Below are 26,509 nucleotides of genomic sequence, written 5' to 3' on the forward strand. Positions count from 1 at the left end.
AATACTAGGTCTGTTCTTTGCAGAGACATGTCTGGTATATTCTAAGATTGAACAAGTAATAATTATCTTGAGAGTAAAGAGAAACAGGTTTCTCACTGTCAGAGAAGAGAATTACAACTATGAAAATGGGAAAATTCAAACGAGTTTTACGGTGTTGGATTGAAATGTATCAGTCTAATGCATAGTTTTCAATATATGAATACAGAGAGTGTGAGTGTGTGTAGATCCTATCTCTGTACACTTAGAAGACCAAGAAGGAATGACATTCCAGTAGTAATAAGCTCTATGTATGTAGAGCCTATGTCTTCATTTCCAAATACCATTCTCTACTGAAAATAACTAGGGCTTTTGGAGAAATCACAGTAAGGCAGTGATTTTTCCAGGGCTGGGGTAGGGAAAATCATTAATGTGCCTGGAACATTTTGTCATTCCAGAAAATAAAAAAATCCTCAAAGGATGATGGAGTCAAGTTAAAAGGGTAAGGGGGTCAGTTTGAGGAGCTCCCATTGGTCAAATGTGAGACAATCTGAGCACCGACATAAAGAATAATAGTAATTAGTTATAATCCACTGAATAAAAGGACTCCACATATCCATAGAGAAAGAAATAAACATGTAAATGGGGAAACAGAAGCTTTTCTGCATAGTAGAATGCCAACAAATAAATATAAAATAAATGATGTGTGTTAGAAATCACCAATTGACAAATATGATGGCAATATTTGGTTCAAATTCGAATCATAATGGATTAGACACCATCTTAACAAGTAATTAAAGTTAACATTACCCAGTAAGGCAGTGATTTTCAACTGCTCTGAAGCAAGAATTTTTAAAACACGTAATACTTGACTATTTAGTCAAGGGCACTGACCCCTTTTCCCTTAAGTATCAAATTAAAAAATGACAACAGCCAACACAACAATAGCCATCTGGTGTGAATGTCGTCTCTTGAACCATAAATATACAGGTCATATAATTGAGTTGCATCTTCTTGGTCACATTGCATAATAATAATATTGCATCTGATTGATTAATTCTTGGTACCGATGTCCTTGTATACAAGTATAGGCACCTGAGTTTTTTAGAAAGTCATGTTGGAGCAAAAAGGACAGGTAATTACTGTTAATATTATTTTTTTGTAAATTAATCAAAATTATACTTTTTTGTCAGATTGGCAAAAATATATTTTTGTGTGCCACAGGATTTTAGTAATTAGTTCATGTGTGCCATGAAATGAAAAAGGTTGAAAATCACGGCCCTGGCCGGTTGGCTCAGCAGTAGAGCGTCGGCCTGGCATGCGGAGGACCCGGGTTCAATTCCCGGCCAGGGCACATGGGAGAGGCGCCCATTTGCTTCTCCACCCCCCCCCCCTGATTCCTCTCTGTCTCTCTCTTCCCCTCCCGCAGCCAGGGCTCCATTGGAGCAAGGATGGCCCGGGCGCTGGGGATGGCTCCTTGGCCTCTGCCTCGGGTGCTGGAGTGGCTCTGGTCGCGGCAGAGCGACGCCCCGGAGGGGCAGAGCATCGCCCCCTGGTGGGCAGAGCGTCGCACCTGGTGGGCGTGCCGGGTGTATCCCGGTCAGCGCATGTGGGAGTCTGTCTGACTGTCTCCCCGTTTCTAGCTTCAGAAATAAATAAATAAATAAATAAATAAATAAAAGAAAATTGCTACATAAGGGGATAAGTCAATATGAAATTATCGGCTACCTAATATGATGCACTGAGGACATAATATCACTTTTGTGATACAGCTTTCAAAAATACACAGCCTCTCGACCCTGGCAGGTTGGCTCAGCGGTAGAGTGTCACCCGGCATGTGGAAGTCACAGGTTCCATTCCTGGTCAGGTCACGTAGGAGAAGTGCCTGTCTGCTTCTCCACCCTTCTCCCTCTCTTTCCTCTCTGTCTTTCTCTTCCCCTCCTGCAGCCAGGGCTCCATTGGAACAAAGTTGGCCAAGGCACTGAGGATGGCTCCATGTCCAACGGCTCCATGGCTTCCGCCTCAGGCGCTAGAATGGCTCCGGCTGCAATGGAGAATCACCCCAGATGGGCAGAACATTGCCCCCTCGTGGACATGCCAGGTGGATTCCAGTTGGGCTTATGTGGGAGTCTGACTGTCTCCTGGCTTCTAACTTTGGAAAAATAAAAAAAAATACACAGCCTCAATCTAACTTTGTGGAAACATGAGACAATGCCAAAGTGAGGGTCATTCTGTAAAATAACAGGATCTTACTCTTCAAAAATGCCAAGGTCATGAATGACAAAGACAGACTGTTCCAGCTTAAAGGAGGTCAAATAGATAGGCTAACTAACATCACATGTGATCCTAGATTGCCTCTTGGTCTAGAAGTTTTTCCTTTCATCTGAAGGACATTATCTGACAACTATTATGCAAATTATGAAGCTGGTCCATATATTGAATAATAGCGTTATATCAATGTTAGTTTCCTAATTTTGATAATTGTATTATGTAAGAGGATGTATGTCCTTGTTCTTACAAAATACACACTGAAACATTTGGGGCTCAAGGAGTAACATATCTGCAACTATTCTCAAATGATTCAGAAAAAAAGACATATATGTGGAAAATGAATGTGTATATGTTGTGTGTGTGTGTGTATAATGATGAACCAAATCTGGAGGACTTGAGTGGTGAAGAGTATATGGGAGTTCTTGTACTATTTTGACTACTTTTCTGTAAGGCTGAAATTATATTAAAATTAAAAATTATAGCCTGACCTGTGGTGGCACAGTGGATAAAGCGTTGGCCTGGAATGCTGAGGTTGCCGGTTCAAAACCCTGGGCTTGCCTGGTCAAGGCACATATGGGAGCTGAAGCTTCCTGCTCCTCCCCCCTTCTTTCTCTCTCTCTCTCTTTCTCCTCTAAAATGAATAAATTAAAAAAAAACTTTAATAAAAATCAAATGCTTTTTTAAAAAAAGTTAAAAATTACAAAATAAATGAGGAAATAAAGAAATTCTCACATGTGCAATAACATGGATCAACCTTGGAGACATAAGTGAAATAAGCCAGACTTAAAAGGACAAACAGGGTATGATTCAACTTATATGAGGGACCTAGAAATGCCAAGTTCTTACAAACAGAAAGTAGAATAGAGGTTGCCAGGAACTGGGGGAGGGAGGAATGGGGAGTTATTGTTTAATGGGTGCAGAATTTCAGCATGGCATGATGAAAAAACTTCTGGAGCTGGTGGTAGTTGATGGTTGCACAACAATATGAATGTACTCAATGCTACTGCATTGTACACTTAAAAATAATCAAAATGGGCCCCTGCCAGTTAGCTCAGTTGGTGAGAGTATCATCCATGAAATACCAGAGTCGCAGGTTCAATCCTCGGTGGAGGCACATACAGAAGCAACTAACAAATGCACAACTAAGTGGAACAACAAATGAATGCTCTTTTCTGTCTTTCTGCCTCTTTAAAATCAATCAATAAAAAAATGTTCAATTTAAAAGAAATACTAATAATAATGGTATTCCTTGCGCCCGACCAGGATCCACCCGGCACGCCCACCAGGGGCGATGCTCTGCCCACCAGGGGGCGATGCTCTGCCCCTTCGGGCGTCGCTCTGCAGCGACCAGAGCCACTCTAGCGCCTGGGGCAGAGGCCAAGGAGCCATCCCCAGCGCCCGGGCCATCTTTGCTCCAATGGAGCCTTGGCTGCGGGAGGGGAAGAGAGAGACAGAGAAGAAGGGGGGGGATGGAGAAGCAAATGGGCGCTTCTCCTATGTGCCCTGGCTGGGAATCGAACCCGGGTCCCCTGCACACCAGGCCGACGCTCTACCGCTGAGCCAACCGGCCAGGGCTAATAATGGTATTCTTTACACATATATATTTTGCCACACATACAAAAAGAGTGAGGGTTGACAGCCCAGATTTATACTTTAATATCAACCCTACTTCCCCCAAACTGATAACAATTACAGTTTCATTATACAACATTTAAGGAACAACTTCCTTCCCCACCAGAGATCCTGTAACATCTTGCCAATCAAAGTGAGAAACAACCTATTTTAATAATAGTGATAAACTGTCTCCACAGGTAATTTTAATCATTACAGTAATTGGCCAAAAGCCTGTTTGCAGGGAAATACTTCCCAAGGATGCTGGTGACACAGAGGAATGAGGCATTTTGCAAGCCTTTCCCTTTTGTACCCGTGCCTGTTACAGTATGAACAAAAGAAATAAAATAAAGCAAAGGGAAATAGCTGATTTATGCAGTCTAAGTTCTGGCACCAGCCTGACCTGAAGTGGGTTCATGTTCTCATCTAGGTGACTCGTTATTTTTTTTACAGTATAAACAATGGTAAAGTGTTTTCTATACTTTCAGTGTTTGTGGTGATTGCCTGTACAGTGTCAAATATCAAGGCACAGTAAATCTTGTCTTATTTTTAGATATGTAAAGTATCAAGTAAAAGCTCACTTCCATTTTCATAGCCACAGTGAAATTTCAGGTCTTGAATTTTTTAAAACCCTATTAACCAGACTCTGCCTCTAATTCGTTCTGGAGAAAACTGCAAACTTCATCTTCTTCAAGTATTGTCAAGTTGTTATTGTTTCCTACATAATAAGGCCCTGACCCCACCTCTGTCTAGTAATTTGACCTTTCTATAACTTGTGAGGTTTGCCTCCTATGACTCTTTCTTTCTGTACCTGTCTAATTAGACCACCAAGCCTTTGAATAAATCCCCAAAAAGTGTAATTGGGATCAAAGACTGCACTCAAAACTTTAGAGCTACTTTGTTGAGTAGCTCTCACCAGCTTTAAACAAAAGACCTCCTTTTCCCCAAATTCTTGTCAACTCTACTTCCTTCAGATTTTGAAATTCACTGAACTACATGTCTCTCTTCCTCCTCTGAACTCTTACTTTGCTTATTTATTTTATTTTCACACAAACCAGCTTAAAATTTTGCATATAGTACCCACTCAAGAATATTTGCCAATATCTGTCAGGTGAATAATGTCACTATTTTAGTCATGTGTAGAACCTGTAATTGTACAGCTTTTTCTTTTATAACACATTGCTTTTTACAATGATAAAAGTAAAAGAATCCGAGCTCATTGCAGAAAACTTGTAAAAGAGTGAGAAGCCATAATCCACCCACTTAGGTATGGGCATTATTTACATTTAGGACAACAAATAGGCAATCTTGATGCAGCAGGTGAAGCTGAATCCTAGAAGTACACGATTTTGTTCTGTTTTGTTTTGTTTCTGTGGACATTCAAATAATGTCTGGAGTAAATGTAAGTTACAGGGTGGGTATAGAGGCCCTCAGGTAAAAGAAAATACAACTTCAATTTCATTAGCCTGAAAGAAAGAGTACAAACTCTTTCCACATGTCTCCAAAACTTTTCAGCTTTATTTCTCAAGAACAATCAATAACTGGGACTGACTACTCTGTGTGAGTAGGAATGACCAGGATAGAGGTGAGGCATTCTAATCCTATAGTTAAATCAATGAAGAAGGAATATAAATTTCCTATTCCAGTATTTTATGTTATTGTTTTCTAGCTTAGACCACCTATTAGAAGATAAAGATTCCTTACCAGTAACTTAGTTAAGTCTTCTTTACACAACTTGAAGATGAGGAAACAAAATTAATTTTCTTTTCCTGGACAAAGTTTATTTTGCATTTTTTATACAGAAATGGTTTCATTACAGTTTTCAAAATGTATTTTGGAGGGGAGTGAGGAAGAACTAGGAAGAACAAGAACAGTGTATGTTTAAGTTATTTTAATTTTCTTAAAATATTTTATTTATTCACTTTAGAGGGAGAGAGGAAGAATAAAAGAGAGAAGGGGGGAAGAGCAGGAAGCATCAACTCCCATATGTGCCTTGACCAGGCAAGCCCAGGATTTTGAACCAGTGACCTCAGCATTCCAGGTCGATGCTTTATCTACCACAGGTCAGGCTGTTTATGCTACTTTAGAGAGGAACCATTTTTTAAACAACACTGTTAGTATTAAAAAGCATGGAAGTTATTTCGTGAATTGGATTTCAAAGTTACACTGAAGGCCTTGAATTTCAGACTGGGGACATCTCAAGAATTCTTCGAGCTCAACAAAATGATGACACAGGCAAAAACACTGTGGCTACAGAATCATTAGTGTTTTTGGAAAATCTACTTTTTGATCAGACAAATAAGAAGTGACAAATGACTAATCAAGTAGAAGTTTGTGTCAACTTTCACTATATTCTATCCCATAAAGAAGTTGGTAGGATGAACGTATTAATAAAATATTAATGCTAATATTCTGTCTAATAAAGACAAAAGCAAAGTGAACCTAATTCAAGAACTCTAGACTCCATTTTTCAAACAAATGTTTTGTTTAGGTTTTTAAACTAAATGGAATTTTTATAAAGTACAAAATCTTTAGGACAAATCACAGATTTGTGATTTTCAATAAGGGATAATGTATCCAAGAATTACAAAGAGAGAGAGAAGAAGGGGGAGGAGGGGGAAGGGGAGGGCCGTTGTGGGGGAGAGGGATGGAGAGGAAGGGGGAAAGAAGAAGGGAGGAGGGGAAGAGGAGAAGGAGGAGAAGAGGGAGGGAGGGAGGGAAGGAAGGAAGGAAGGAAGGAAGGAAGGAAGGAAGGAAGGAAGGAAGGAAGGAAGGAAGGAAGGAAGGAGGGAGGGAGGGAGGGAGGGAGGGAAGGAAGGAAGGAAGGAAGGAAGGAAGGAAGGAAGGAAGGAAGGAAGGAAGGAAGGAAGGAAGGAAGGAAGGGAGGAGGAAGGAAGTTAGGAAGGAAGTTAGGAAGGGGGAAGGAGGGAGGGAGAGAGAGAGAGGGAGAAAGGAAGGAAGGAAGAAGAGAGGGAGGAAGGGAGGGAGAGAGGGAAGAAATAAAAGGGAGAGAAGAGGAGGAAGGGAAAGCATTCAGATGAGCTTATCTGACAATTCTACTTTTTCAAACCTAATGGTCAGAATATTATGTTTTAAAACTTTGTAGTAAGGCTTGTTTGTGTTTTTATATTACCATCTGGCAGTTCTGGCTGAAAACAGCTCCTTATTGAATGTATCAGATCTTTCAAAACTTTATTTTTTCATCTCCTCATTTCTGTTTCACTCATATAAGAAGAAAATAATTGGCTTTATAGTGTTTTGTAGCCATTAATATTTTAAAGTATTCTTTTTATAGTTAGTAAAGTAAAACAATATTTCTGGAGACCTCAAAGTGAGATATTGATTTGGTGAACATATTTCCTAAACCAAAAAATTCAAGGCAAATAGTCTGATAAGTTCAAGTATGAGAAAATTGAAATAAGTATTTGAGGGTAGGCTGTCCAAAAGAGAAAATTTACCTCAATTATTAGTCTAAAAGTGGCTAGTAGAAGTAATAGCCTTAAAGTACCTTCTAAAGATAAAATGTAATTGTTCTCTCTGGCATGAAGAAAATGTTTAACCACAGGAACAGAAATAGATAGAAAGGAAACCGACAGGGCACAATTCTGGGACTTCTTAGTCCCATCAGTAAACAAATCATTTATACTAGGGAGTAAGGAGTTACTACTGACTAGGCAGCCAAAACATTAACTCTAAGAGTTTATCCAAAAATGATATGATGACTGAAATTTGCTTTGAAATAACACAGAAGAGAAGGAAGTGTGTGAGGGAACAGATGAAACAAGAACAGTCATGGTTGATAACTGCTGAAGCTGGGTGATTAGTATATGGGAATTCATTATACTGGAATCTCCACTATTAGGTATATTTAAATTATTCCATAATAAAAAAAAAAGGTGAAAAAGCAAAACATAGGCATTCTGGGCACGACAAAGCCCTTATATCTGAGGTCACCTGGCCATTTTTAAGGCTTTTTAAAAGTAAAATTGATTTAGAACTAGTAAACATGTATGTGAGTTGTTGCCAAGCACAAACAACAGGGTAGAGAAAAATCCGGACTGATGAAGATCTCTCTTTTGCCCTTGACAAGGAGTCCTGATCATCCACTCTGTCAATGCATTGCTGAGGAAAGCTTCCAAAATGGGTGGGAAAAATAAAGTGTATCTAAGTTTTAAAAATAAAGTACATCCAACTAGCTTGGAAGTAAGTATGTTTTCCTCCCTTTTAAGGTAATACGGAAGAACTGTTTTGGCTTTTGCATGAGATCCTGTGGAGGCCTGATGAAAACACTGGGAGATAACAGATTGTTCCTTTTTAAAAATATACCCATAGAAGAGAAAGCCTTTACTTAAATGTTCCATGCCTTTCAAGGGATATGTTGACTCCATCCATATATTGGTAGCATTTATTAATTCATTTTGGGGAAAAAGCATCCTGTCCTATTATTATATGTTGTAATGCTTGGGCAAATTTTCTGTAAAAATTACCTGCATCAGAATTAACCTTTCCAATTTTGCAGATTTGGTCATCTAATTCAACGATGTAAACGGTTTGACAGGCTTTGTTATTATTTCTTGTAAAAGACAATGAATAATGAGCTCCCAGGGTGTCATTAGGGATTATTCACACTTGCTAATGATAAACTACCCATGGCTCCTAAACTGCAGAGCCAGTTTTAAAGGCCCCAAATACAACTTCGTCCTATTTTAGATCCCAGCTAAGAGGAGGGGGTATACAGGATTTACAAACATACCCCCTAACTCAAACCAGACCAAAGCTTAAATGTACGATAATTGGGGATTGGTATATAAATTACATCCATAGTTACAATCGACTACATTTAGTTATTTAAAATGACAGTAGACCTGCTTTGCAAGAAATGTTAGGTTTTTTTAGAGAGAGGAAAATAAGATAAGCCAGAAACTCAGATCGACATAAAGAAAGGAAGAGCACAGAAGAAATAAGCAAAGGTAAAATAAAATGATGGTATAGCCTGACCAGGCGGTGGCGCAGTGGATAGAGCGTCGGACTGGGATGCAGAAGACCCAGGTTCAAGACCCCGAGGTCGCCAGCTTGAGCGCGGGCTCATTTGGTTTGAGCAAAGCTCACCAGCTTGGACTCAAGGTCGCTGGCTCGAGCAAGGGGTTACTAGGTCTGCTGAAGGCCCGTGGTCAAGGCACGTATGAGAAAGCAATCAATGAACAACTAAAGTGTCGCAATGAAAAACTGATGATTGACGCTTCTCATCTCTCTCCATTTCTGTCTGTCTGTCCCTATCTATCCCTCTCTCTGACTCTCTCTCTCTGTCTCTGTGTAAAAAAAAAAAAAAACGATGGTGTAGGCTCGTTGCACCAGCCTATACTTGGGCACTTGCTTTCTCCAACTTCACCTCACCTCTCTCTCTCTCTCTCTCTCTCTCTCTCTCTCTCTTTCTTATTTCAGGCTTGTACAAAAAAGTAGAAGATGAAAAAATCAGCTTTCTTATTATACATCCCAATCCCTTCCTTCTTCTCTTCCTCCAAAGATAGCTGTTAATATATATTAACTTGAATGTCATTCTAAAAAATATAAGCATGAAAGTTTTAAACAAGAGATAATACTGTAGTATTCTGTGCCTTGCTTTAAAAAGAACCTTAATCACCATATATTATCATTAATCTTTCCACATCAGCTCAATCCAATTTACTTTATTGTAATAACTTTTTTAACGCTTAATTTTTTAAAATTTATTTAGTGATTTAATTATTTATTTATTCATTTTAGAGAGGAAAGGGAGAGACAGAGGGAGAGAGAGAGAAGAGATAGAGAGAGAGAACGGGGTGGGGGGGGGAGCTGGAAGCATCAACTCCCATATGTGCCTTGACCAGGCAAGCCCAGGGTTTCGAACTGGCGACCTCAGCATTTCCAGGTCGACGCTTTTATCCACTGCGCCACCACAGGTCAGGCCTATTTAGTGATTTAAGAGAGAGAAACATCAATTTGTTGTTCCACTTATTTCTGCCTTCATTGGTTGATTCCTGTAAGTGCCCTGACCTGGGATAAAACCTGCAACCTTGGTGTATGGGACAATGCTCTGAGTTACCCGGCCAAGGCTATAATAAATGTTTTTATGGTATTTTAAAAAGGTATTTTTGTTTGTTTGATTTCTTTTTTGGGGAACTGTCTATATACTTTGGCCAACTTTTTAGAAACAGAATTCTTCTTTTCTATAATTTTTATGAGCTCTTCACATATTAGGTAAATTTGTCTGATGATGGCTGACATATGGTGCAAATACTCTTTCCCAGTTTCTTTGCTTTTAAAAATTTTATGGAATTTTTTCTCAAACACGTGCCTTGACTGGGCAAGCCCAGGGTTTTGAACCTGCAATCTCAGTGTTCTGGGTCGATACTTTGTCCACTGGGCCACCACAGGTCATACTCAAACATCCTGTATCTCCCCATGTATAAGACGCACCTTTTCCTGAAAAATTCGGGGTCTAAAAACTGGGTGCTTCTTATACAGTGGTTGCGGCATTTCAATGCCATAGATGGAACTGAGGACGAGGTAATATATGAAGACAGTGATTCGTTATCAGACACAGATGAGGACAAACTAATGGATGGGAGTTTTGACAGTAATGAGAAGTTGTGTGAATTTTATGATGAATAAAACTTGAGTTCAATAACTTTATGTAAAACTTTTTTATTTCAAATTTCAGGCCCCAAAACTAAGATGAATCTTATACATGTGAGTATCTTATACATGGGGAAATATACGGAGTAGATTTTTAAAAAAGCTTATAAAGTTATATTTTTTATTATTTCTCAATTTTGTGTCCTGATTAGAAAAGTCTTCACCATTCGAAGATCATATTGATGCCTACACTACTGACCTTTGGGAAAGGGTACTTTTGTGTGTGGTAGAGTGTGTAGCAGCATCCCTGGCCTCAATCCACTAGATGCCAGTAGCTTTTCCTCCTCTAGTTGTGATGATCAAATGTCTCCAAACAATGACAAATTGCCACCACCCCCGCCAATCTGGAGAATCACTGTTTTGGAACATATTTGGTGTATTTTATATTACTTTAATAGTCCAATCTTTAACTCAATGAATTTTATTTTTGTTATTCTCAACTAAAAGTAGCCAATTGTCCCAATTCAATTTATCCCTGATCTAAAAAACCAACTTTGTCAAAATTGAAATTTCTCTATTATGTCTCATTGTTCTGTTTCCTCTTTATTTCTTCTCAATATAAAATTTTTACATTTTAATAATTAGCAACTTCAAAACACACCTTAATATTTTGAAAGGCTTCTCTTGTCTTCTTCCATTCCCACTTTCACTTTTAGAATTTCCCTGAGATCTTTACTTTTTATAAACTGCAACAATTAAAAACAATTTTGTTGGTATTTTAATGGAAATTGCTTTGAATTTAAAGACTAACTTGGGGAAAATGAACATCTTTCTGCTTTTACTATTGAATCTTGCTAGAAACAATGGTATACTTTTTATTTTACTCAAGTCTTCCTTCATGTCCCTCAGTAGAATTTTAAAGTTTTCTTCATAAAACTTGCAAGTACTTCTTGTTAATTTTCTTCCTATGGACTTCATTTTATTGCTCTTATAAATGCATCCTCTACAGCTTTGGGAAGATAAATGGAAACATGTGACTGGATTAACTACTTTCATGGAAATAGGAGAAAGGGAGTAAGCTAAAATCTGGTATAGTATTCTTGAAGTCTTATTTTAGTGGCAGTCAAAGGAAAATAAACAAGCTAATAGTCAAATAATCAAAATAATTGAAAGTGTGATGTTATTGAAGAAATAAAGAACCCTTTATTGGGGTATATCTGTGGTTCTCAGCCAGAGGTGATCCTCCCCCCACCCATCCCAACCCCCACCACGGCCTATTTCAGCCCTTCTGGAGGACATCTGGCAATGTCCAGAGATGTGTTTTGTTTGTCACAACTTGGGGGATGGGTGTTACGGATAAGTATTGGTTAGTGGCCAGGGATGCTGCTAAACATCCTGCAGTACACAACAAAGAGCTGTCCAGCCCCAAACACTAATAGGGAGGTGGTTGAGAAATGCTGAGGGAGATGGTAGAAGGGGGGATGCCTAAATTTGGGTCAGGATATAAGAAACTCATCTAAGAAAATGTGACATTTAGGCCAAATTTTGACTGGTGAGAAAGAGCCAGACATGCAGCAAGTGGTATCAGACCATCCCAGGCTGAGGGAACTTAAAAACAGCTGATAATAATACCAATAAAAAAACCACCCTTGCATTTGTGTGTAGTATACACATATGCATTTGGATAGTGAAGGGAGGAATTAAGAGGTCTTTCGTATTTCAATTTGTGTATCTGTTTCTTGCTTGACTCTTTGAGAACAGCCTTTTATATTTTCTTTTTCTTTTTTTGCAGTTAAAAAAAGGAGAAAAGAAAAAAAGCACAAAAAGCTGGCAGGTTGGAAGAGAGCCTTTTGTAAAACTACTGGTAAATTTCAGAAGCAATCTTCCAAAAACCCTCACCCATTCAGAAGGCCCTTGTACCATCATCTGTGCTTACTATCTACCCTATATATCAGTGGTCCCCAACCCCCGGGCCACAGACCGGTACCAGTCCATGGGCCATTTGGTACCGGTCTGCATAGAAAGAATAAATAACTTACATTATTTCCATTTTATTTATATTTAAGTCTAAACGATGTTTTATTTTTTAAAAATGGGCCCTGGCCGGTTAGCTCAGTGGTAGAGCGTTGGCCTGGCATGCAGGAGTCCCTGGTTCGATTCCCGGCCAGGGCACACAGAAGTGCCCATGTGCTTCTCCACCCCTCCCCCTCTCCTTCCTCTCTGTCTCTCTCTTTCCCTCCTGCAGCCAAGGCTCCATTGGAGCAAAGTAGGCCGGGGCACTGAGGATGGCTCCATGGCCTCTGCCTGAGGCGCTAGAATGGCTCTGGTTGCAACAGAGCAATGCCCAAATGGGCAGAGCAACGCCCCCTGGTGGGCATGCCGGGTGGATCCCGGTCGGGCGCATGCGAGAGTCTGTCTGACCGCCTCCCCGTTACCAACTTCGGAAAAAAAAAAAAAAAAAAGATCAGATTCCCTCTGTTACATCTGTCTAAGACTCAATCTTGACGCTTGTCTCGGTCATGTGATACATTTATCCGTCCCACCCTACAGGCCGGTCCGTGAAAATATTTTCTGACATTAAACCAGTCCATGGCCCAAAAAAGGTTGGGGACCACTGCTATATACTGCCTTTCATATCCATTGGATCTTCCAACAACAAATGACAGAGAACCTGGTTTAAACCCAGATAATTTATGCCTAATACGTGGTTTTATACCTTCTGACTTTGTTATGTTTTGGATGTGTTAAGTTATCTTGACTTTAGGCCCTGGCCGGTTGGCTCAGCGGTAGAGTGTCGGCTGGGCGTGTGGAAGTCTCGGGTTCGACTCCCAGTCAGGGCACATAGGAGAAGCACCCATCTGCTTCTCCACCCTTCTCCCTCTCCTTCCTCTCTATCTCTCTTTTCCTCTCCCACAGCCTAAGGCTCCACTGGAGCAAAGTTGGGCTGAGTGCTGAGGATAGTTCCATGGCCTTCGCCTCAGGTGTTAGAATGGTTTTGCCTGCATGGAAGCAACACCCCAGATAGGCCCAGCATCGCTCCCTGGTGGGCATGCTGGGTGGATCCTGGTCTGGTGCATGCAGGAGTTTGACTGCCTCTCCGCTTCTAAATTCGGAAAAATACAAAAAAAAAATTTTTTTTTCTTGACTTAAGGAAAAAATAATAACCTACTTTACTATACTATTCAATAACATCACTTAAGTGTTTCATAAACTGTAAAGCACATTTCAGCTATATGATGAGGCCAAAAGAGGGTAAAGGCCATGCTCAACAAATTACTCTGTCCCCTTGTGTCCAAAACTCTAGCAAAGAAAAATGAGAGGGTTACAGAGGAAAAGAGATGGGAAGGGAAGTGCAGCCTAGGAGAAAAGTGATTACAAACTAAAGTAGTAGCACAAGTGACATTACTCTTGTAATTGAGAGTTAGAAATAATCCTGATGGAGTCTGTAAAAATTGCAAGATGGTTGTAGCCCAGGCCCAGACCCAGACAATGGTCAACTTTTTTTAAAGCAGCCCCAGCCGTCTACCTAAGATGTGAAGAGATGATTATAGAATCTTGTGCATTGTTTAGAACCCAGGAGTCACACATATTTTTTTAAAATATCTATACCCTAGATCAGGGGTCTCGAACTCGCGGCCCACGGGCTGCATGCGGCCCGCCGAACAATTTTGTGCGGCCCGCAGACTAATCCACGAAGTTCAAAATATTTTGGATAAAATTAAGTAAGCCTAGGGGCCTACTTGTATTTTTCATTTCTCTAGCATCCTAGCTAGATATTAGCTTAGTTAACAGCAGTTGTGATGCGAACTACAGTTTCTGGTCGTTTTGTGACACTGAGTAAACTGCATGTACGATTGTGCTTGTTGTACTGATTTTTTTTTGTTTTCAACTGCAGTGAGAAAAGTATTGCGTAACAGTTGCCTTTTGTAGACCTAGTGCGGCCCGCCGAATGGCTGTGATCTTGCTCTGCGGCCCACATGCTGAGTTGAGTTTGAGACCCCTGCCCTAGATACTAGAAGCAAAGGGATCCAGTGACTTAGTGAGTCATCATTCCTCCACCTAAGACAGAGCCAGATAGAATTCATGCTTAATGGTTGTTGAATAGATGAATGAAATATATTCTCCAAACACTTCATGGACCTGGCATCAAAATAACTAGAAGTACTGATACATTTTTCTGGCTTATGTGCCTTTGAAGGGTTCACAGGCTGTGAAAAGTAACTTAACTTGCTTTTCTGGGCCTTGAGACAGCTTGAGAAGACACCTAATGGAACTGTGTGTGTGCCTGGAGGGAAAAAACGTTTATCAGTAGCCTTCTAGAGCACCAAGCATCATCTCAATTTTGCTCACACAATTTTCCAATTAACTAATGTTCATGAATTCAGCAAATAATATGTAGCGAATGTGCATCCATATAATTTTTTAAATTCAAAAACATTTTTTTTAACACTGGAAAGAATCTTAAGTAATTGGTTCAGTTTTACAGAGAGGCCCTACCTGGGACACTAAGGAATTGACAGAGCTACTACTAAAATTTACTTTTCCACCTGGGAAAAGCTAATAAAAAATATCCTAAGCCAACAGCTGGGTTTTCTTGCCTGTGTTATGCAGACTACAGACACTTCTCAGAACTCACTAACAAACTCCAAACAAGTTTCGGAAGGAACCCTGGGACCTCTACCTAGGAAGGCATCACACAGAAAGGTGCCCGTGTTCCTCTTTGGAACATCTCGCCAGCTGTAGTAACTGTTTCCCTATGATTCGCTCCAGCACAAGGTGAGCATTGGCCGATCAAGCCGGACCTCCAGCAAGAGAATATAAAGTTCGACTTTTTCCTTATATCAATTTGAAAGAGGCTTTTAATTTTGTGTGCCCCTCCCCTTTTCCGTTTAAAGTTTGTTTCCTAGCTATAAACTCGCTTCAACTCTCGGTTTCCATCTCAGTTGCCTGAGAATGGCAGTAATTAGCCCAGTTCACGAAAAAGATACCTTTGTGTACATAATGAGAGCCACCACGTGGCCATGGATAACCACGCGGAAGGAGGAAACACTTTTGTCACGAGCTGCTGAAAGCGGACAGAGGGAAGGTTAACCGACCCCAGAGGCTTCGAAAGCGGCAGAGGCAGCGAAAGCCACTTTCGAAGTTAGCAAACAAAGCGTCTCCCCAGTAACCGCCGGGTCCCAGACTAGCCTCCTGCCACTCAAACCACGAAGTACTGGCGTGGCTTGCCCCGGGCTCCTCCTCCCTACGGCTCTTCTCCCTCCTTTCTCCTTCCCCAACGGATGTGAGCCACCAATCCCAGCAACAAACAAGCCTTTAAATGCTAGAACTGAGCGGCCCTCTAACGGGCGGCCCCGCCCCACATCTGTCCCGCACTCGGGCGCCGCAGCTGATTCATCTCCAGCCAGGTCCGGGAAAGGAAGTGCGCTCCAGCAAGTTGCAGGGTAGCTTCCAGGCTGTTGGTTTACCCCAGGACTCAGTTTCCCTGCTTTGTCATTTTAGATGTGTGTTCTCTTAGGTGCCGAGCAGCCGGCAAACCACAGAAGTAAAAAAAAAGTAAGGTTGCTGCCTTCTTAGAGTGACGCTTTTTTCTTTGTTTACTCATTTTAAGTCCTGTAATTGGAAAAACCTCCCAAGCTTTGTGAACTCTGGCTTTAATTCACTCTCCCGGCGGGGGTTCCTTTTTTGGGAGGGTGAGTGGGTGGGAGGCTGGCTTTAATTTCCAGTGTAATCCTAAAACAGGCTCCAAAGTTTATAGTTAGTCATCGTTTGGCTGACTTAGTCCTCGGGTTTAACCTTCTTTCCATGGAGCTACTCCTGCCGGGTTCTCCATTGACGTTACAAAACAAAAGCAGCACAGAGCCGAAACTGGAGGCCCAATTCAGGCGCTGACGTCTCTCAGTTATTTACGTTTTGGGGTTTTTTTTCTTTCTTTTAAGTGATGGGGAAAGTCTTAACTGTGCCATGTGACAGTTCGTTTACTTCAAAGCAACAGGACACACACACACACACACACACACACGAAAACTAGAGCCAGAGAAGGGGGGTGGGGGTGGGGGGGGAGCAGACCTGCGTTTCTTGAAATCAACCAAACGTTTGGTTAAGAGTATTTTCATCAAGGAACTCCTACTGGAGTCTTCCTCTCAACCAAAATAAACCAACAGGAACATGTGTTTACTCAATGACTAGTTTGTTTAAAATACCCGATGAGAGAAGGGGTCTCCTAACAAGGTTTAAGTCTTAAAAGTAGACTCTTTACCAAAACAGATGAGCAGCCCCGGTATGGCCACCCCCTTTTCATAAAGGCTGCTGGTCCGAGGGTGGGGGTTGTCAGGCCTAGTGGCAGCGGAACGGACACACGCCCGTCCCCAGACAGACTTTTAAAGAGCATGTGAGCATGACAAGTGTCCGTCGCAGTGTTAGATTTCGAAACCGCCTTGCAATCCAGTCCGGAACTCGCAGCTTTTAGCCCGAGGGAACAGTCATTCGCTAGGGTGTCTGTGTCTCATCCTCCCCCACACCCTCCCCGCACTGTTGCTGTTGGAGGCAGAGCCCCGGGAGGTGTAGGGTGCGGTGCGATGCGACTCGCCCGCGAGTCAATGGCAGCCGCGCATTCTGGAAGAAGTTGGTTCTTGTCCTGAATACTTTTCCTACGGTGCCCCGCCCCTTGAATCAGAAGCGGCCGTCTTCTCCCGTGGCTAGAGCCGGGACTGTGGAGTGTGGGCCAGCTGTCAGAAACGGAAGGGGGGGCCTTTTTTCCTCTGTGGTGGAGGAGGGGAAAGAGGGGGCGGCCTGATAGCCATCTGTTGCAATTTCCTAACCAAACGGACCCTCATCAGCTCTGAGAAGAAAGGTCCAAAGGAGAAACCCGGGGCTCAAGGCTGGTACGGCTATGGCCAAAAGAGGGATGCGGGAGGCGTGCGCGCAGCAGGGAGGAAGTCTCGGGTTTCTGGACTCCGCTACCCCCACGAGGGACGGTGACAGCGGCCGTGAGGGGCGCAGAGTGAGGCGGCGCGGCCGCGGGCCTCGTGCAATCCTCCCAGGCTGGAAGGTGCGGGGGAGGGGCGGAGAAGCGGCTGGGCGGGCGGGGGACGGGGCGGGCGGCTGGGGGCGGAGGCAGGACCTCCTGTACCTTCCCTCCGCGCCTCTCTCACTCTGACAGCGCCGAGGTGCGCCGAGCAGGAGCGGGGAACAAAGGAGCGGCGTGGGGAGGGGAGCGAGTTGCGTGAGGGAGAGCCCCCGGCCAGCTGCCAGAAGATCCCGGCAAGAGGAAGCCCAAGTGTCACTTGAATTCCACCCAAGAAGCGGGCGTCTGGGATCCAAGCGCCTTGTTTAGCAATAACTACTGAAGCGCGTCCTACAAGTTACGGGAGAGTCCGCGGGGAAGGAGGACAACCGCTTGGCCCCGGCGCCCCCGCTCCTGCCCCCCACCCCAATCCTAGCAGTGCCTCGCGCTGGACGGGGAGTTCCAGAATGAAAAGCAAGAAAGGTAAGGCTCCGTGAGCTGTTGCCCCGTGGGCGCGAGTCCCGAGGAAACGTGTTCGCCGGGCCGCACAGGGCTCGGGGCGAGAGTGACTTGGTGGACTTTCCAGCCGCAGCGCTCTGCGCGGCCGTACTCTTTGTTGAGGCTGCGTCTGAAACGGCTTACCGTTTTCCCTCTAGACAAAACACGAGGGGCTGTTGTGGGGAGACTGGCCGCTCCACGCTGCTGGCACGTTGTCAAGAAACACGTTCGCCACCTTGTTTATGCGCCTCCAAGTTTCATTGTCTCAGCCGACACCCCACGCTCTGCCGAGAGACCGCGTGGCTTCTCGCTCGTTCTCAGGGCGGAGTAGGGGGGAGGACTGGGCCCGGCTTGGGGTGTTCCCCCTCCCCTCTGCCCGACGCGACTGGCGGCGGCCGGGAGCGCCTTTGTCTGAAAGTTAGGCTCGGACTCCGGGACCCCACTCCCCCCGAGCTAGGCCCGAGCACTCTCTTCTCTGCGGATGGAGTGTTTTCACAATCAAAGGAATGTAACTCTGGCCCCCAAATCGCTCTCGGTAATAAGGAACTTCGGAAAGTTAGACTTAAAAAATTCCCGGTCTCATCTCTCAAACTTTTCCCACAGAGAATTTCGGGCAAGATGAAGAGTTAGGATTGAGGGGCAAGCAGCTTAAAACGGCGTGCAGTCAGAATGAGTCCCAAGTATGACAAGGAGGCTTGGTTGTAAGCACAGGAGTCTGTCATTGTTTCCACGATGCGTTCTGGAAGCCTTACAACTAAAACTTGCCGTCAATCTGGTTTCAAAACAAAATACACAGGGAAAAAAAAACTGCCACCAGGAAAGGTCAAAGAATGTTAGCTCCCTCTTGAAGTGAACTGTTGAGTCCCTGACGGGAAGGTACCCCGATGTTCCGTCGTGGGCCACAGTTGGCTTTTCTGTTGTGATTTATGTGAAGTGTTTCAAAACAGAAGTTAATCACTCGGGGAAGCCAGCGCGGGGGAGGGGGCGCGCTGCTGCGCACGCGCAAGAGCGCCCCATAGTTTCTGTAACTGCACATTCTTTCAGACTTGTCCCGCGGATACAGTTAAAACAGTCAAACTAGAGTGGGGCAGCCCCAAACCCGAATCGGTTGCTCAAGCCCCGTTCTACCCTGCGGTGCCGTTCTTTTTATTCTGGGCTGGTGACTTTGAAACACGCCTCACCTCATATTTTCGCAGTGGGAGTAAAATTAAACGTCAAAACCCGGGGCTTTCGTAGCGGTTGATAGTAGGATTTCCTGCCGACCCCTCCCCAACGGACAGAATGAGTATGCCGGGCGTAGAGGTTTGGCTCTGGGCACCCAGGGGGGCCCTGGAAGGCCGTGTCTGCTGCTGAAGGACTGACAGGTCTAGATCCCGACTGGAGGCGTTTACTCGCTGGCGCTGGGACTCCCTGGGATAAACTGGGGTGGGGGTGTTTTTGAAGTGATAATTGTAAACCGAACGCGAGGCTGGGTTTCCGCCGGGGTCCCCCCCCCTCCATTGTTTGGAATCTGGTGAGGGAAGAGCTGGTTAGCCTCGACGGACACCCCCCCCCCGCCCCAAAGCATTCCGGGGTCTTGACTCCCCTCCACCTGCGCTAGACTGTTGAGTACCTTCCCTCTGCGCCCTTCGCCTTTCCCGGGCCCGCCCAGGTGCTCCCAACACACTCAGGGACCCCGTCTGCGCTCGCCAATCCCCCGGCACTTTAGGCCACCTACGCCCCCCCCCCCCCAATCCCATTGTCCCAATCCCCTTCCAGCACTCTGTAGCATCGCCACCCCCGGACACTCGGGCATCACCCCCCCCTCCAGCCGCCCCCTTTTCCCTGCGTCCTCCCCCACTCTCCATCAGAGGAATGAGGCTGGGACCTGCCGGACTCCGGTTGGGAATCCGGGGTCAGTAGCCTGGGGCGCGCCGGGTTCTGCTACTGAGCGCCGACTCAAGGAAACAATGAAAGGTGCGGTGGTGGAGGGGAAACTTTGCAACTGATGCGGAGCCGCCGTAAGAGAGCGTAGAGAGCCGAGGTTGCCGGGTTTCTTTCTCTTAGGTTTTTTTTGGTAAATCTTACGGGGGTGGGCAGGCCCCCTCAGAATGTAGAGATTCGTGGCAACGTGTCTAGTTTCTTGTAATCTGAAACTCTTGAGGTCCTGGTTGTGCTAACTCGTACAGTTGGAGGGGCCGGTTGAGTGGAGGCTGGAGGCTAAGTAACTCGCCAGAACAAAAGCTGGCGAGTCGTCCTCCCTTCTGGGCCCCTCCTTCCCGCGGCCTCCAGGATTCTCCACCCCCACCCCCCACCCCGACTACCTTTGTGGGAGCCGGCGTTCAGAGTCGCTCAGCAAGGACTCTGGAAGGAATCTGTCCCGCCTGGCTGGTGGGGTTGACTATTGTTTGTCTATTTTATAGAAGTCTCAACATCTTTTCAAGTTTTCTTGAAAACAAACACATTTTAAACTCAATCGCAGAGCCTAGTATTTGGGAAGACTGGTTTGTGATAATAATGTTAGAAAGCTGAGGATGCCAAAAAAGATCTCTCTAAATGGCTTTAAGCCAAGCAGAAAGAAGGTTCGTTGAGGAAAATCCCCGAAGTTTCTGCTCATCGTTTCTGAGATAATGTGGAATTCTTGCTTTAAAATTGTTCTGTTGCTGCTACCGGCCAAGCACACCGTAACCTTAGGTTTAGTTTATTACGATTCCTGTCACTTCTGAGATGTTCTGATCAGGAAGTTTGTTAGGCTAGGTTTGAGTTTTCTTAGTTGTATATTTAAACTTCTTCGATTATTATTTCTAAGTAATTTTCTAGCCTCTTCTAGATTTCAACCACTGTCTCTCTGGGTCTCCCTCGCACCTCCAGTTCCTATTCAGAAAAGGAAAGATTGTTTTTCAGAGCTGTGAGAGCCATAGGCCATCTTTTTGGTTTTCTATCTAAACAACATTTCCTTGTCTGTGGATGGAGTAAGAGAGAGACTTGTGATTACCCACACCCCTCCCCCAACCACATTTTTTAAAGTGTAAGCAGAAAGCAGGACGTTTGGAAACAAGTCGTAACCGGGAAACTTTTCAAAAGCTCTGTTACAATAGGAAATGAGTAACGTGGAAAAGTCTTTGTTTTTCCAAGTTGAGCCACAATCCAGAGGGAGACTTTTAATGAAAATAGTCCTGACAGCAGTAAACGTGGTTTGCTGCAGTGAAATATCAGCTGGTGTAGCCAAGAAACTGCAGTCTTAACTTCCTGTTACTTCAGCTTTTGTGCACATATTGGAAATATTTGTTAAGGGGTCCAGAGGCCTGGCATTCATTTACTTAAATGAACTGAGAACAGAGTAAAGTCGCACTGCAGTTTGGTGTTGCTTAACTGAAACCTGCTTTTCTGTGTCACTAACCTATTCTGAAACATCAGGCTTCTTGTCAAACTTAAGTAAGCAGATCAAAGTGCAGACTTGAGGGTTTTGTTTAAAACTCTTTGTTATTATCAACTTACAGTTGAGAATTCACTGTTTAATGAGCAGATTTTCACACTTCCAAAAAATTATATAAGGGATGGAGGATAACAGCCTTGAGAAGAATGTGTGGCTTTTCAGATGTTGAGTTTGAACATATTTGCTCTGGTCATTCAATTAAAAAGTTGGATTTAAAAAGCTAGATTGTTTTTTGCAAATGTAAAGTGAACTCATTCATAATTTATGAAGGGTTTTTTTTTTATGAATAGCTACCTCTTACCCAATATTTATTTATTTATTTATTTATTTGTTTATTTTAAGCAGTTTAATGAAAGCTCCTAGGAAAGGAAACGTTAAAATGTAGGATTCTTGTGCAGTTTACTGATGGCCTGTTTCTTAAGCCCTGGGCTAAATAAAGTGCATTTGCAAGATCATCCTGCTGTTTGTTAGAACTTGGTTTTACTTTGTCTTGAGAAGGTTTTGCCTTTTCTGTGGGCACTTCCTCCAGTACCTTCTGCCCCCTGCCGTCTGGAACTAACCATGTGTCATCAAGTAATCAGACTCAGTTAACTGGGGGGGAGGTATCTCATCAGCAAATCTTTGAATGTGTAGCTTTTTGAGTTTTCTTTGTGTTAAAAGGCTTTAAAAGGATTTTTTTTTTTTAATCCTCAGAAGGATGTTGGGTGGTTTGTCACTGTGAGGAATGTTCTGTGTATTCTCTGTACAGGTAAACCACTCAATTAGGTTTGTGTTAACAAAGAATACATAGTTATTTGTAATTGATTTTATTTATGTAGAAATACTGCTATGTTCAAGCATGTGATACTTTATATTTAAATTTTAGATTGTTTAAAAAAAGAATGTATTTCTTTAGTCACTGAGTTGCTCATGTCTTTTTTTTTTTGACATTTTATTAATTTTAGAGAGAGGGGAGAGAGAGAGAGAGAGAGAGAGAGAGAGAGAGAGAGAGAGAGAGAGAAAGGCAGTGGGGAAGAGGGAGAAGTTCCTGTGTGTGCCTTGACCAGGCAAGCCTGGGGTTTCAAGCTGGTGACCTCAGCTTTCCAGGTCAAGAAAGCACCACCACAGGTTAGGCCTACCCATACACTTTGAAAGTTCTAAATCAGGGGTCCCCAAACTTCGGCCCCGCCGCACTTCCGGAAGGGGCACCACCATCTCATTAGCCAAAAGCAGGCCCATAGTTCCCATTGAAATACTGGTCAGTTTGTTGATTTAAATTTATTTGTTCTTTATTTTAAATATTGTATTTGTTCCCGTTTTGTTTTTTTACTTTAAAATAAGATATGTGCAGTGTGCATAGGGATTTGTTCATAGTTTTTTTTTATAGTCTGGCCCTCCAATGGTCTGAGGGACAGTGAACTGGCCCCCTGTGTAAAAAGTTTGGGGACCCCTGTTCTAAATTATGTTTAAATGTCTACAGGGCCGAATTTTTGTGGAACTCAGTCTATGTGTGATTTGCATATTCTTTGCAGTTTGTGAATTCTTAAAATTTCTGGTAGGATTAAAGTACTTAACAGCCAAAAAGAGAGTTTCCTTTGGGGTTGCATATTCAGTTTTCTGTGTCATGTAATTTAAGATGACTCTGCTTATTGATATGTAGTGTTCTAGGTTCAGACTAATCTGGCAGTTGAAATTTAAAGTTTTATTCAGTTTATGCATCTTTGACCTCTTACTAAAGTGGTAATTGAAAAATATTTTTATGTAGCAACACTGAAAACTTCATTGGTTGTTGGTATTTAGTAAAAAAGTGATTAGTACTGGCTGTTGAAAATAGGTGTCTTGTTTAAAAAACACAACAACAAGGTGTCTAGTTTTGAATAAATGTAAATAACTATGAAAAAGAAATGACCATGAAATTGGCAAAAGTTTGACATACATTTTATCTTTAGAACACTGCAGGGGCCCTGGCTGTTTGGCTCAATAGTACAGTGTTGGCCCAGAATGTGGATGTGTCCCAGGTTCAATTCTTGTTCAGGGCACACGGGAGAAACAGCCATCTGCTTCTCCACCCCTCCCCCTTTTCTCTCTCTCTCTCTTCCCCTCCTGCAGCCATGGCTAGGTTGGAGTAAGTTGGCCCTGGGCTGAGGATGGCTCCATGGCCTCACCTCAGACGCTAAAATACCTCAGTTGTCAAGCGATAGAGCAAAGGCCCCAGATAGGTACAGAGCATCCCCCGTTAGGGGGCTTGCCAGATGGATCCCTGGTTGGGGTGCATGCAGGAGTCTGTCTCTCTGTCTTCCCGCTTCTCACTTTAGGGGGAAAATTACACACTAACTGGGTTGAGTGTGTAATTTTTCTTCCTTGTATTAGTGAAAAAACACACATATCTTCCCTTTTATTTCAAACATGCAGTGTAAGAAGGAGGAAGAAAAGCATTTAAAATGTACAATAGGATATATTCATTAGATTTATCCTAGATAGCAATAACCTCAAAGAGCAGGTCGTTAGGCACATTCCATCTGCTGCAGCACCTTTCCTATACACAGGTGGCAAGCTGTTCTTCGCTTTGGGTGGAGCTGTCTCCTGTTGGATTACATGAAAGACTTCTGAGTGTCCTTCCAAAGGAATGTGAAAAGTTAGATCCTACAGGAAAGTGGGTAGGACAAGGCATCTGACAACTGGTTGAGAACCTAGAATGTGCTTTTTAGTCAAATTACTCCTAATATTTTGCTGCATGTGCTCTGAGATTTCAGGTAGAAATCACTCCCTGTTCTTCCCCTGGTTCTCAGTAGTTGAGAAAACATGTTTACACTGAATGGTCAAGAGAGGAGTTTTGCAGTAGGTGCTCTGCTGATAAAAGCAGGTGACGGATGGCCTTTGTCCTTTCCCCTAGGTGTTGTTGCAGTGTCTGGCAGCGAGACTGAGGATGATGACAGCATGGACATCCCCCTGGACCTTTCCTCTTCTGCTGGCTCGGGCAAGAGAAGGCGAAGGGGCAACCTGCCCAAGGAATCTGTGCAGATTCTTCGCGATTGGCTATATGAGCATCGATACAATGCCTACCCGTCAGAACAAGAGAAAGCGTTACTGTCCCAACAAACTCACCTCTCTACACTACAGGTAAGGAAAAGGAACACGAACACAATGTATATGCACACAGGTTTCTTTTTTTCCTGCAGTCATTTTATTAATTCTTAAAATTTGTTTGTTGATTCTAGAGAGAGACAGGAACATAGATCTGTTTTTGTTTCTGTATGTGCCCTCACCAGGCATTGAACTGGCAACCTTTGGTTATTAGGATGATGTTCAAGCCAACCAAGTTATTTGGCCAGGGCTCTAAAGTCATTTTATAGCATTCCTATACATCAAGTCATTAAGTGCCTCCTGACTCAAAAAGAAAGGAATATCTTATAAACTTTCTAGCGCTGATAGCTAATAACTGGCTGTATAGAAAAACAGAAACACTTGACCGTCATCTGTCAAATAACATTTCCTTCCTTTAATGTCTAAAAGAGCCTTCCTTTATGTAACAAACATGAAAAGGAGGTTAAATCTTAGTCTATTACCCAGGAAACTGGTTTGATATTTAAACAAGGACAGACCTCAGTGAGGTAATTAATGTCTGTTGACACAGTGATTTGAACTGGGAAAAATCAGTATCTGGGGGGTGTGGCCCTTTCACACAGGAAAGATTTTCCTGTAGTTGATTAACTTAAATGCTGGGGCAGTAGGTAATCGGTTAATATGGGGAAGAGTCAAAAAGTAAACCTCCCTCCCTAGAATCATTTTTAAGACTGAGAATTTATATCTTTTTCTTCCTCCTAAAAAGGTTTAAGGATCATGAGACCCAAAAAAAGGGGGAATTTGTATTAGAAGAGGAGCAGGTTTATGACAGGAAGCAGTTTTCTTTCTTGGCTGGGCTCAAATACGTTGGAATAACTTTGTAAGTTCTGATAAGCCTTTTCATGCTCTCTTAAATAAGCAAAAAGAAATTAATTAGGCATCTATGGAAGGCTCTAAGAGCATGTATGCTGAGCGTTAAAGAATCCTCATGTGATTTCAGGTCTGTAACTGGTTCATCAACGCCCGCCGCAGACTCCTCCCTGACATGCTGAGAAAGGATGGCAAAGATCCAAATCAGTTCACAATTTCCCGCCGTGGGGCCAAGATTTCTGAAGCGAGCTCTGTGGAGTCAGCAATGGGCATCAAAAACTTCATTCCAACTCTAGAGGAGAGCCCATTTCATTCCTGTACAGCTGGACCAAACCCAGCCCTCGGGAGGCCACTGTCCCCGAAGCCATCGTCTCCAGGATCAGTTCTGGCTCGTCCGTCAGTGATCTGTCATACCACTGTGACTGCATTGAAAGATGTGCCTTTCTCTCTTTGTCAGCCAGTTGGTGTGGGACAAAACACAGATATACAGCAGATTGCAGCCAGCAACTTTACAGACACCTCCCTCATGTACCCTGAGGACACATGTAAATCTGGACCAAGTACAAATACACAAAGCGGTCTTTTCAACACTCCTCCCCCTACTCCACCGGACCTCAACCAGGATTTTAGTGGATTTCAGCTTCTAGTGGATGTTGCACTCAAACGGGCTGCAGAGATGGAGCTTCAGGCAAAACTTACAGCTTAACCCTTCTCATCAAAACAGTTCTCACAAATGTTATGATTGCCGCGGTGATGGCAAGAGATGAATTGCATTATTTTATATATTTTTTTATTAATATTTGCACATGGGATTGCTAAAATGAAGCTTCCTGTTACTGAGATGTCTTCAGTGGAATACAGTCATTCCAACAACTATAAACTCAAAGCTACTGTAGAAACAAAGGGTTTTTTTTTTTTTAATGTTTCTTGGTAGATTATTCATAATGTGAGATGGTTCCCATGATCATGTGATTTTTTTTTCTCCCCTTCCCTTTTTTGGGTTTTTTTTTTTTTTTTTTTTTTTTTGGTTTTTTTTTGTTTTGTTGATGTTTTTCAGACTGTGCAATACTTAGTACCTATAGCATCTTCTCCTCCATGTGGAACGGGATGCCCATATACTGGCTAATAAATTTTACATTTTTTTTTCAAACAAGTATGAATCTAGTTGATTGATGTCCTTTGTTCATGACATAATAAAGTATTTT

The 26,509-nt window shown here is 43.0% G+C and overlaps 1 protein-coding gene and 1 long non-coding RNA gene across 2 annotated transcripts in view; one reads left to right on the top strand and one right to left on the bottom strand.

Annotated features, from left to right (window-relative positions):
* LOC136383356 (uncharacterized) overlaps positions 1-18,893 on the bottom strand; it is a 21,527-nt gene extending 2,634 nt beyond the window's left edge. The window contains exon 1 of the long non-coding RNA XR_010747401.1: positions 18,122-18,893. This is a non-coding gene — a long non-coding RNA (uncharacterized lncRNA). The remainder of the gene's footprint in view (positions 1-18,121) is intronic.
* On the top strand, positions 17,217-26,509 carry TGIF1 (TGFB induced factor homeobox 1). Its single transcript, XM_066353189.1, has 4 exons — positions 17,217-17,357; positions 17,636-17,962; positions 24,265-24,491; positions 25,435-26,509. Exons 2-4 carry the CDS (start codon positions 17,947-17,949, stop codon positions 26,008-26,010), a joined length of 819 nt encoding a protein of 272 aa, XP_066209286.1. The 5' UTR covers positions 17,217-17,357; positions 17,636-17,946; the 3' UTR covers positions 26,011-26,509.

Source organism: Saccopteryx leptura, chromosome 11, assembly GCF_036850995.1.
Source record: "Saccopteryx leptura isolate mSacLep1 chromosome 11, mSacLep1_pri_phased_curated, whole genome shotgun sequence".
Classification (NCBI taxonomy): Eukaryota; Metazoa; Chordata; class Mammalia; order Chiroptera; family Emballonuridae; genus Saccopteryx; species Saccopteryx leptura.

Excerpts from the sequence above, each read along its gene's own strand:
- TGIF1 (XM_066353189.1), top strand. Across the intron at positions 24,492-25,434 it reads CTCACCTCTCTACACTACAG|GTCTGTAACTGGTTCATCAA; the intron begins GTAAGGAAAAGG and ends ATGTGATTTCAG.